Source organism: Euleptes europaea, chromosome 13 (genome assembly GCF_029931775.1).
Source record: "Euleptes europaea isolate rEulEur1 chromosome 13, rEulEur1.hap1, whole genome shotgun sequence".
Taxonomy (NCBI): Eukaryota; Metazoa; Chordata; class Lepidosauria; order Squamata; family Sphaerodactylidae; genus Euleptes; species Euleptes europaea.
Window position 1 is genome coordinate 64,441,977 of NC_079324.1, and position 12,412 is coordinate 64,454,388.

General features: G+C 51.6%; 1 protein-coding gene across 1 annotated transcript in view; it reads left to right on the forward strand.

Annotated features, from left to right (window-relative positions):
- The window catches only part of MYO18B (myosin XVIIIB), a 113,650-nt gene that overhangs the window by 14,300 nt on the left and 86,938 nt on the right, over window positions 1-12,412 (forward strand). Inside the window, exon 11 of the mRNA XM_056859120.1 lies at window positions 4,304-4,448. Within this exon, the coding sequence (XP_056715098.1) occupies window positions 4,304-4,448 (145 nt within the window). The remainder of the gene's footprint in view (window positions 1-4,303; window positions 4,449-12,412) is intronic.

Consider the following 12,412-nt stretch of genomic DNA (forward strand, 5'->3'; position numbering starts at 1 on the left):
GTGGGTCAGCACACCAGTGCCTGGCTGACAGATGGGAGTGGTTTTATCTGCAAGCAGACCTGGGCCAGGAAGCTTGTTGCGTCAGAAGGGCGGAACTGTCTAGATCTAGGGTGGGAAGGTACAAAGTTGAAATGGGGATGGAAGGAAGAGATGCGGGTGGCAAAGAGCAATGTGCAGGGAGGCTCATTTTGCAGGCAAGGTGGGAAGAGAGCCTCTGCCAACTGGCGCTTGTGGGTATCTGGGGGAAGGGGTGGCGTGAGCCTTGCAGTTGTCCCCCCCTGCTTCATTTTTTATTACTGGAAGCCCTGCTTTCCCCAGCAGCCTATGCTTCTTGGGCAGAGGTCCCTGCTTTCTTTGTTTGTGATCAGGAACAGGCTTTGGCAGCAGGGAAGCCCTTTGAGGGGTCGGGCCTAAAGGCGGAGCGCTTGGTCCAGCTGCCAAGAGCGCTTGTTGCCAACGGATGCCAGATGGCTGCTCTGCTCTGTGCCTGCTTGGAGGGGCTGGCCCTTTCCAAAGTGACCTTGTCCTTTGAACAGAGACCCCTCAGCCCTCCCTACCGGCTGCTGCTCCCTCCACCCTTCTCGTGGCCTGGCAGGGAGAAAAGGAGGAATCTGGGACAGAAGCATGGAGGAAAGAGCTGCCAGCCACCTTGCTGGAAAGGGCGCTTGTTGTCTCTCCAACACCAGATCAGTCGTTTCCCTTCTCGTTCACTGCCAGTCCTGCCATAGACTTCAGTCGGTGGTTAACCAGGGCTCTCTAAAATAACGGCCTGGGCTAAGGAACGGCATTGTCACAATGTGGGCCACAGGAATGAAGGGCCCACATCCCGCAGAGCCAGAACTGTCTTCTGTGAGATTTGGCCAAGCCTGTGCTCTGTTTATTTTTATGCTGTGCATTCGTTAGTTTAATTATTGATGCATTTTTTCTCCCGGGGAGGACGGACCAAAGCAGTTTATAAAATGGGGAGGAGGAGTTCCACATCACAAAAACAAATAGACTGACAAAGAAAATAGCCCAATCTAGGCTGATCTGGATTTGCTCACCTGACTATCATAGGTCACATGAACACACATGACGGTGTCTTAGACTGAATCAGGCCCTTCTTGGTCCATCAAAGTCATTCTTGTCTACTCAGACTTGGAGCGGCTCTCCAAGATCTCAGGCAGAGATCTTTCACACCAACTATGACCTGATCCTTTCAGCAGGAGATGCTAGGGGTGTAGCTGGGACCTTCTGCATGCCAGGCAGATGTTCTACCACTGATCCATGGTCCTCCCTGAAGGGCTCAGGTCGCAAGCCATAGGCTAAGAGCCAAAGGCCTTTTGGCTCACACCTGAGGGCTTGGGTCTCTATGGCCCCTCCCAGGTGAAATACCTGCAAAAACAGGAGGAATCATGGAAGGGGCCATACAGGCAATCTAATCCAACCCCCTGCTCAATGCAGGATCAGCTTAAAGCATCCCTGACAAGTGTTTGTCCATCCACTGCTTGAAGACTACCAGTGAGAAAAACAAAGCCAGCCCAGGTAGACCTAATCTGATGTCAGCAAGATCTTCTGTGGTTCCCCTTTCCCCATTCTGATGGTCCTGCTTTGAGTTCCATTCTTTCAAAGAGTTTCCAGCCTCCAAGTAGGGATCTGGAGATTCCCCGTAATTACATCTGATCTCCAGACTATAGAGAGATCAGTTCTCCTGGGGAGAATGGCTGCTTTGGAGGGGAACTGTATGACATTTTACCCTGTTGAGGTCCCTCACATCTTCAAACCCTGCCCTCTCCAAGCTTCACTCCCCCAAATCTCCATGAATTCCCCTACTCAGTGTTGGCAGCCCCTTTTCTTTCCTAATCAAATGAGCTCATTTGCAAAGGGTTCATTTGCATGTTACAATTTGTTCCCCCATGTGGACTTTCTGGGGGTGGGGCATATTGTTCTGGGTAGGGCTGCCAACTTTGGGTTGCAAAATTCCTGGAGATTTGGGAATGTAGCCTGGGGAGGGTGGGTTTTGAGGAGGGGAGGCACCTCAGCAGGGTATAACGTGCCATAGAATCCACCTTCCAAAGCAGCCTTTTCCTCCTGGAGAATTGATTGTAGGCTGGAGATCAGCTGTGATTCCATATTGCCAAAAGCCCCACCTGGAGTCTGGCAACCTCTGGGAGTTCCCTGCTGGGATCTTAATTCTCAGGCATCTGAGGCCTCAGTGCCTATCGGGATCACAGCGTGAGGAGAGAAAGGGGCCCTAAGCCCCATGTGCCATTTTTCCTGAGCTGAAACAACCTGAGGAGCTGCTAAGTGCCCATTGGGTAAATTTACATGTATTACATTGAGTTTTCCCAGTGGAACAAATAGTGCTTCCCCAGGGCTGTTTCAGGTTGGGGAAATGGTGCAGGTGGAAAAGGATGAAGCCCTCTTCTTTCTCTCTCTTTCTCTCTCTCAACCCCTCCCCACCCCAGTACCTGGGAATTGAGTTCCCAGAAGGGAACTGCTGGGATCTGATCTTGTGTCTTGGTGCTAGCCAAGTATTTGGATGGGAGACCACCAAGGAATACCAGGGTTTCTGTGCAGAGACGGGCAACGGCAAACCACCTCTGAACGTCTCTTGCCTTGGAAACCCTATGGGGTTGCCACAAGTCAGCTGTGACGATGGCAAAAAAAAGAGAAAAGGAAAGAATTAGGAGCACAGACAGATTAATATCTGAGCATGGTGCTACCAAAGTGCTGCTGTTGCAGCTGTAAGAAATTTGAAATCCAATTAAAGATAATTTTCATAAGCGGGGCTTTCGTTTGCTTTTGAGGAGCCCCTTGCTCTGTTTATATGAATACCAGATTGTTAGTAGGGAACAGAGAGCCCAGCAAGGGGCATTTGTCATGCCAGTGCGGACCGCCGGGTGCCCCTCCTGTTGGGAGGCATTTTGCTGCCTTTCCTTCTTCCGGCTTGCCTCCCCTGACCCAGGCTGAACCTGTCCACTTCGCCATTCCCAGAGCACTCTGGTTTCTGCTTCCTGTTGCAGAAATGCCCAGAGAGTGCTGAGGGGTATTTTTTTTTCCTTGAGAAAGTCAACCCACCTGGAGACAGAATTTGAGCACAACCACCAGGGACTTATGAGTCTGACAATCACAAAACAATGTAGGGTTGCCAACATCATCCAGGTGAGGCCTGGAGATCTCCCAGAATTACAACTGGTCTCCAAACTGCAGGGATCAGTTCCCCTGGAGAAAATGGCTGCTTCGGAGGGTGGACTCTATGGCATTATACCCAGTTGAGGTCCCTCCCCTCCCCAAATCCCACCCTCCCCAGGCTCCACCCTCCAAATCTCCAGGAATTTCCCAACCTGGAGTTGGCAACTCTGGTCGTGTCCTTGGGCCTTCACCGCTGGGCTGGCCAGCCTCCACAGTGACAGAGAGGCACAGAAGTCTGTCCCCAGGTGGAAAACACTCCCTTGCAAGAGAAAGGTGGATGGATCCAACAAAAGAGGTTCTTTATGTTTCTTGTATATCAGATTTTGCCTCCACCTTTCTCCAAGGGCAGCGGACGTTGTTCTGCATCTTCCATTTTTATCCTTACAGCAATTCTTTGAAGGTAGGTTTGTTTGAGAAGCACAGCTGAGCCAGTGAACATTTTGCTGGATTGGGGAATTAGAACGCGGTCCTTCTAGGCTGTAGTTCAGCACTCTGACCACTGTACCGCACTCACTCTTTTCAAGGGCTAAACCTGCCTCCTCACTTCGGTGGCTTCAGTCCCCGGGGCTGTGGGTGAGGGGATTGGGCTCTGCTCTGTCCACCAGTCTTGTCGGGGTTAACCCGTTTCTTCCACTCTGGAGTCACTGGAAATCATGGCTACTCTCACCTATTCTGTTTGCTGGCCATGGCAGAATGAGGACCTGGCTTTTGCCTACATTTATAGAAAGGTGGTCTCTACAGGAGTGGGGCCCTTGGTCTGCCTGCACAAAGTCTCAGGTTCAATCCCCAGCAGCATCTCCAGCCAAATGAGGATCAGGCAGGAAGTGACGTGGAAGCCCTTCTTCTGCTGGAGGCCCTGGAGAGCTGCTGCCAGTCAGAGTAGGCAAGATTGATCTGGATAGACCAAAGAGGGCCTGACTCAGTAGGAGGAGGCTGCATGTGTTCTGTTCTTCTGCATAAGGTCTTGCAGTCCTGGTTGGATTCTTTGATGGGATGGTTTCCCAAAAGCCCCCCCCCCCCGTCTCTTCCTTTGCTTTCTGCTCGAGGTCTTCTGAACCTTCCCTGCTAAAGACTTGACCAGACTTGGCCGTCCACCCCTCTGCCCCTCTGTTGCTGCTTCTCCTTGCAGGGTGAAGAGAAGCAGAAGGCATCGGCTGCATTTTCTCAGCTCCAAGCCGCCATGGAGACCCTGGGAATTGTGGCGGAGGAACAGAAAGCCATTTGGCGAGTCCTGGCTGCCATTTACCACCTGGGAGTTGCGGGAGCATGCAAAGGTAGGGTGGGCGATGTGGGCGTTTTGTGGCTCGCTGGCGGTTTTGTAGGGCAGAGCAAGGGGCTGGTTCCGCCGGCTGCTGCAGAGGAGACCAGGAGAAATTGCCTGTGCCTCAGCTCTCCAAGTTGCAGCTGCTGCTACGGCAATGGATTCTGGAAAGTAAACCATCTGTCCAATCCTGTCTGTCCTGGCTCATTAGCTGGGACTCTGTTCCTTTTCTGCCTGCTCTTTTAGGTGCAATAAATGCATCAATGCAGGCTCCATCTGGGAAGGATGAAAGTTCAGGTTTGCTTGAGAGGCAGCTGTCTGCCCCCCACCTGGTCTGCCCTTGTGCTCGTTGAGGGGAATGCTTTCCCCTGACCCTTTTTGCCATGGCCTTCCTCTCCAAGGCAACCCCTCCCAGCATGGAGAAGAGTCTCTGTTGTCTGTAGCTGGTTTGGACATGCTCTGGCTGGGGGTGCTGGAAGCCCCAACGCCTGGTGGCCAGAGCAGATAGCAGGACTGTAACAAGATCAAAGGGAACCTTCTGCAACCAGAGGCCACCAATGGTGGAACCCCTGCAGGAAAACATGGATGATCAGCAGGATCAAGGATGATCTATTCAAAGTACTGCAGCAGGACAGAAAAGAAAGCCACTGCATATCTTTGGGGCAATGCTGGTCCATTGGCTAATACTGGCCATTTCCTCTGGCACGAGAAACCTTCCCCTGCTGTAAGAGGAAGGCTCCCTTTGCTGGGGGCAAGCATCAGCGCATGGGAGACAAGCCAGAGTCTCTTTCATGCCGTCTTCAGTTCTGTAGGGGGGAACAAACCGCTGCCTGTCTACAGCCCAGTCTCAGTTGCTGACTGCAGGCTTGGCTGGAGTCTATTTCCCAGGTATGGAACCCGGAAGTCTGCAGGTCTTGGTCTGAGTTCAAGGGAAGCAGCCACAAAGAGGAAAATTTGGGGCTTAGGGGGTTTTCATGGGGCGAAAGTCCTTTTATGTTGGATCGGGCTGAAGAGAAAAGCCCCACCATCTCTCAGGCTGGCAGGTATATCAACTGAACCAGTGGAATTTCTGAGAGACTCTTCCCGGGATCACAACCTGCTAGGAGGAACATTTCTGGTAGCGGTGGCTGCCTGCCAAGACTGAAGTGTGTGCTATGTGTGCTCATGTGCCCTGCGAAGCCTCATCCTCCCAGGGCTGAGCATCCCCACAGCATTTTGAACTCGCTTGTTCAGGACTTCAGTAGCATTCTAGGAAGGGCAGTGGACAGAGAAGAGTCCGCTTACCCGGGTTGTGTCCCTTTTGGAGTATCCTTCCAGTTTTTTGTTTCATTTTTTGGTTCCATGTCTGAGTTCCAGCGGCAGGAATGTTCAGTGGAGATCCAGCTTCTGAAGGCTTTATTAAAACGTGCAGAGAGATAGACTCTGATGTCCCTCATGAATTATTTTTAAGATGTTCAGTAACTTCTTCGAACAACAGCTCCGGATGATTTAAGCGCTTTGGTTTCAAAGGGCTTAGGTAAGAGGTGCCGCAGAGTTGGCTGGGGGGAAATTTATTAATGTCTCCACAGCGTGTCCCAGCACAGCTTATGGTAATTTCTCTCATTAATCAATTATTAATTTTTTAAAAAATTGGAAAGTGCTCTCCCTTGGAGAATGCTTGTATCTGTCTAATGCAGGCGTCCTGTTTTTCGACGTTTTCTGACTCTTGAAGAGTACGTTTGCATTGTGAATGTGAAAGAGATGGGAATTTTTGCAAGAGGCATGTCACGTGGGAAGGAGTTTTCGTCTTTATCAGTGGAATAGCGTGGATTCCTAAAAGGAGAGGGATGTGCCGCTGACCTTCCCAGAAGGTGGTTCTTTTCCCAGTTGTGCAGAACCAGTTTTGATTGTATAACTGGATTGCTAAGATTGTTCATTCTGATTGCCGCAGTTATCACATGATGGCCTGGCCATTTAAGGCTTTCAGCGCTAGTGACTCTTTGTGAGGAGAGCACCAGCTTTCATTGGCAAGAAAAAGACCAGTGCAGTGAGATAGCCACTCGCAGGGCTATCCCAGTGCCGCCGGTGTGCCTGGCTTTTCCCAGGGTGCAGAAGCAAAACTACAGGTCCTTGACTTCTGGCCCCAAGGAGCTACTGGCAACCTTTTTTTAGAGGTAGGGCTAGGCTCCCTCATGAGCAACGTGTAATGAATCCTCCCAATATGGTGAAGGAGAGGCATTCTGCGCATGCTTAGCAGCACTCTTCCCCATGCTCTTGTGCAACTCCTATTGTGCGGAAGAATCACAGCCCATCTCTTTGAGCCTTTTACTGGGTTTTTGCTGTCCTGCACACAGCTATGCAGTGTAAAGCTGGGCAGCTGCTGGAGTTGGAGAGTTCTTGATGCAGCCGTTGAAGTTGGAGAGTTCTTGATGCAGAATGCATAAAGGGATGGATGGGAACAAGGCTGCTGGGGGCAGACCCGGCTAGGAAAGGGGACAACCAGTGGGGGTGTCTCTTCCTCCTTCTGCTTCCTCACCCTTTTCCCTGGTATTGGTTCTTAACATAAGAACGTAAGAAAAGCCCTGCTGGATCAGGCCAAGGTCTATCAAGTCCAGCAGTCTGTTCACACAGGAGCCAACCATCTTCTTCTGCCATCAATCAGGCAAGAACCTGGAGCTGGTGGCGGGGGTGGGGGGGACCAGAAGAATTGCCCATTTTAAGATGGCTGACAGCATATGAGTGATGTTGTCTCTCTGTGTGTGTGTGTGTTTTGACAAGGACCGAGTAAACTCAGGTATTTCAGATCTCTTTGGAAATTGGTGTGTATCTTTATATGAGCACTGCTTTATTTACAATGTTGTGCCAGCAGCTTCCTCTGCAAAAGTTGAGGCCAGGCCAGATGTGAAGCCAGAAGATCCCTGCGTGGTGCCTACTCTTTCTTAAAGGTTAATGGCACTTGTGGGCTCCCTGATTTGGATTGGTGCTCACCTTTTACCCACCTTGTCATCTTGCAAATTAAAGCAGACCCTCCCCTCTGAACCGCTGCTGGTCATGCTGGGTCTTTCCCCCCCTCTAGAGATAGCAATGGCAGGAAAGGTCTGTTTTGAGTGGCAAAATAAAGGGAGAGGTTAGGACCCCACGTGTGCTGTGGTCCCAATCCAAACTGGACCCTCCGGTGGCTGCAGTTTATCTTTAAAAACCACTGGCCAAGATCTTCCAGCTTCCTGCCTGGCCTGACCCTTAGAGAGCAAGGCAGACAGTGCTCTGCCCCAAGGAGTTCACAATCCGTAGTCTGGACAGTGGGAGGGATGGGAGAGGGAGGCCAAGAGGTAGAGGTGAGGCACTGCAGGGCTGGGACTCAGGAGCAGGCCAGAGGGTCTGGAAAGGTCGTCTTCCCCAAGGCATATTCTGTGTTTTACTCAAAGGAGCTCTGGCAATCTGGGTTTTGCAGAAGGGTCAGTGGTAGAGAAATGGCTGTGCTAAAGGTTTCCGAGCAGTTGGGGATGGCATCTAGTGGAGTACAGTAATTGGGGTGTCAGTCAGTGCCGAAATTAGGGCACCTGGCAGCATCCAGCAGGCCTTAATTACCCAATTTCCCGAGAGCTGCGCTGCCTCCGCTCTCCCTCCCGTGCCGTCAGAGATGCCCTGCAATTGCTTTTCTCCCCAGCCTCAGAGGTGCAGCGACCTTTCCCGTAATGAATGGTGAAAAGCAGGGCCTCTTTTTTCAAAACCAGGGCTGGGCTCTGAGCCAAAATGGGCCCTCGTTTTTCCTAGCTGCTGATTCCAAAGAGAGTGGAAGAGAGAAGAGAGAGCCACTGCTTAGGCAAGAGATGGCTGCATTCTGCCCCTCCTCAGAGCATTTCCACAGAACGAGAGAAACAGACAGGGCCTGCCCAAGAGAGACCTCCTGTCCCCCTCTTCCAAAAGCAGGGCAAGCTAGACTCTGCTTGGACAGAGTTTTGTAACAAGGAGCTCAGTGGGAACACGGGTCTTCATGTTAGAGCCTGAAGCCCCCAGGCAGGGGCTGAGTTAGGCTCCGAGTTAGTCTCCACAGCTAGTCTCCGAGACCCATACCCAAAGTTTTCAACCTGAGGGTTGGTGAGGCTGGACAGCTGGGGGTTGGGGCTGAGCAGGCAGAAGGCGCTGTGCTGAGTGCCCAGGCGAGGACCAACGGCCAAGTTCCTTGGCTTCTCTTTGCCAAGCAAGGTAGGCCTTGGGTTGCCCAACCCCATTTCCTTTCTGCACTCGATGAAGGGTCTGAGCACGCAGGCGGTTCTGGGTTCAAGCCCCAGGCATGGAGGTCCGCCTGGTGATTCTCCCTCTTTCTGGGGGATTGGGTTTGGCTGCCCTTGCCACTAAGAGCCTGGGTGAGCCAAAGGCCCCAAGAGGCCGGCGGCACCTTCAAGACAAACATGAGCTTTCATGAGTCAAGGGCCATTTATGCATGGCTGTTCCCTCGCTGTCACCCTGCCAACTACTTCGGGGCGTTGACTTGATTATGCTTGCATTTTCCAACTTGATTATGCTTGCATTTTCCACCTCATTCTCCCCTCCAGATTCTGTGCATTTGCTTGCATTTTCTGGATTCGTGTATCTCCAGCATCCAGAAAACCTGGGCAAAATGCATGGAAAAGCACGGGGAGGGTGAGGTGACTTCTGACAGTCGGAAAATGCATGCATAATCAAGGCAAAGCCCCAAAGTAGTTAGTGGGGTTACTATGGGGAAACAGCCATGCATACATGGCCTAAGGCTCGTGCCTGTCAACATGGCTTCCCCTTCCCTGTACAGTTTCATTCATGTTTTCCTGGCTCTTTGCTCCTTCTGCCAGTCAGGGCCCATCTATTCGGTGACAAACGGTCAGACGGAGGTGGGCAGGAGAGGGGGCTGCCTTAATCATACAGCTCCTCTGCTTCTGGGAAAGATGCAGCTAGATCACTGTCAAGATAGTGGATCCAGCATTCAGACACGCGTGCCACCTCTGAATGACGGCAGCCTCCGCCATCAGTTCACGTTCGTCTTATTAACAATAAGCAAAATAGTTTTTTTCTTTCAAAAAAAGCAAACAAAGAGAAGAAGCCGTGCAGAGAAGAGATCTCATTCATGTTTTGCTCTAAGCAGAGACTGGGAAATGCCAGTTCTCACAGCTGATTGAAACGAGCAAATGCCAGATGGGAAAGGATGCCCGAGGGAGGCCAGGGAGATAGATGAATGGGCTCAAGGCCTTCCCAAGGAGAGACTGAGCGGGAGATAAAGTCAAAGAATCCAAAGATCTGTATGACTAAGAGTCACAAGGGCCGACTTAATGAGCCTGAAGGCAGAGTTCGAAGAAGGGGAAACTGATGCGACTTCCAATTGGGAGCTCAATGAAGAGGGGCCCATTTGGCAAAAGGGTGCGTATGGGTGTGGTAGGAATAGTTGGGTGTGTGCGAGTGTGTGGCAGGAAAGGCCATTGGGACACACTGTGCTCTGGATACCCCACCATCACTGTGGTACAGAACAGCGCAAGGTGCATGCTCTTCCCCTCCTGTTCCCCCTGGCCATGGGGTCAAGTGGAGATCCCTCCACACTTCATCTCTTGGGCTGGGGGCCGAGGGGGTGTGCCTGCCTACTCCTGGTCTCTGCGGCTTCTTCGTTTGGTAAATGGGCTTGTTCAGCACTTTGCTCCCTACTGATCCTTTTTAAAATGTGAAGCTGAAAACTGACAGTTATTGAAAAAAAGTCACGAAAGACGCAGCTTTTGTGGTCTCCTGAAGTAGTCACCAGGCTGAGTGTTAATAAGGGGGGGGGGACCCATGCGGTTTCAGGCCCTGATCTTAAGGCCTCTTACCTGCATTACGTGTCAGATGCCAGGTAGGTTTTGAATAGATTAGGTGGAGCTGGTATCAGGCGTCACCTTTCACCTCCTGGGAAGAGGAAAGGAATGCCAGCCTCAAGTTGAAAATATAAACCCCGGGCATTGATCAAATATTTGTCTACCATCAAAGGGCCATAGAGGTCCCATAAAAGGAGACTTGACAGGGGAAAACATGATCGTCCTTATATGAACAAAACTAGAGCTAAATTTTACATGAAGTGTCAAGGGATACTAATTTGGGCAATTTTATGTAGTGTGTGTGTGTGTGTGTGGGGAGACCCCATAAACACAGTCTCTTCCCAGGTCTTAGGTTCTTGTAGGTTATCCGGGCTGTGTGACCGTGGTCTTGGTATTTTGGTGGCCCACGGTCACACAGCCTGGATAATCTACAAGAACCTATGAACTCTGGCCGCGAAAGCCTTTGACAATATCTTCCCAGGTCTGTTTACTCACTTGACAAACTTCTTTCTTTATCTGTCAGCTTAAGAGGCTGCAGGTAGCTATGTTGGCACAAAGCAAAATCCAAACCCAGGTGCTGCTGACCTTTATTAAGATGAACCACAGTGCCACCAAGCAGTGTACAAGCGTTTGGATTCTCTAGATTCGCCAGAAAGCTTGTGCATGCTTTTGTGTCGTTTTGGCTGGACTTAACGTGGCTTTTATGTTTGGGTTGTGCTTTGTACCAGTGCAGCAAGCCACAAATCTCCTGGCTTGTCGTGGCTCGTGGTATCCTTTGTGGCAGCGTCGGTAATAGCGAAAGACTGCTGCCGTGGTCCTCCGGCACAGATTCACAGAGGCCTGCTCTGTCAGTGGCTGCCAGCCAGAGTGACTAAAGGGAGCCCCCATATCCAGAGGCAGTCAGACAGCCCCTGAATCCCAGTGACAGGGGGCACCATCAGGGAATGGCCTCAGCCTCTGGGCCCTCTTTGTCAGCCCTCCGACTAGCTGGCCAATGTGTGAAACGGGATGCTCACTGGCCCGCTGGCCCAGTCCCACAGGGCTTTTAAACTATTCTCTTTCCTAGGGCCCTGCCTCTCCTCCCAAGTGGAGGGCGCTGGGGAGAGCTGGAGGCACGGGTGGGGTATTTTTTGCTGCTACCCTTTAAAACCGCCAGTGACAGATATGCTGCATTTTGGCATATAAAAATATGACTCCTGCAGCGTGAAATCGAAGGCTCCGCTCAGAGGTGAAATGAAATCTAATTGCAGCAATCAGTTTACTTCTGCTCTCTGTATCTTTTATGAATGGCTTCCATCAAGTGGCGGCTAATTAGCTCTGTTGCCTTTCACCTGAGCAGCCATGCGGTGGGGGCTGAGTTCTGCAGGTGTCTGCAGGCCCCGTGGCCCCCAGGGTCGATGGCCTGCCCTTCTCCTCCCTCCCAGAAGCCGGAGAACAGCCCCCTGCCTGCCCACCCCAACCCTGGCTTATAACTGCACTGCAAACTAAGGGCCAAACCCGACATGCAGGTGTTCCAAGAATCGGGACCGGGCTCCCTGGACCCGATCCGGGTTCTCTGCAGCCCCACTAGCTGTTGGGAGTGGCTTTTAAAAAATAAAGGAGAGCCCAAACAGGCCCAGAACACTCCCCGCCAGGTGAGGCAGGGTTCCTGCCTTCCCCCTCAAGCTTTTTTCCTGTATGGAAACATCCCTGGGGAGGGATTTCCACAGCGCTGTTGCCGCATGGAAAGAAGATGGCGGGGAGGAGCCCTTCCACCCCCCTTGGCAGTGTTTGGAGCCCACATGGACTCTCCTTTTCTTTTTAATAGCCATTCCTCACAACGTAGGGTTCCCAACCTCCAGGCAGTGGCTGGAGATCTGAGATTTCAACTGATCTCCAGATGTCGTTCCCTTGGAGAAAATGGCAGCTTCACAGGATGGACTTTATGGCATTATACCCCCATTGAAGTCCCTCCCCTCCCCAGGTTCCACCCTCAAAATCTCCAGGTATTTCCCAACCCAGAGCTGGTAACTCGCTGACAACCGCTGTGTGGCTGCAGGGAACCCGGACCCAACTTTTCAAACACCTGCATGCGTAGTTTGGCCCTTATATCAACCTTATGGCTTCCTCAAAAGAACTGAGGTTTGGTGCTGGGCCTCATCTGTTCCAAGTTCCTCATTCCTCCTCTCAGAATTAGGGTTGCCAA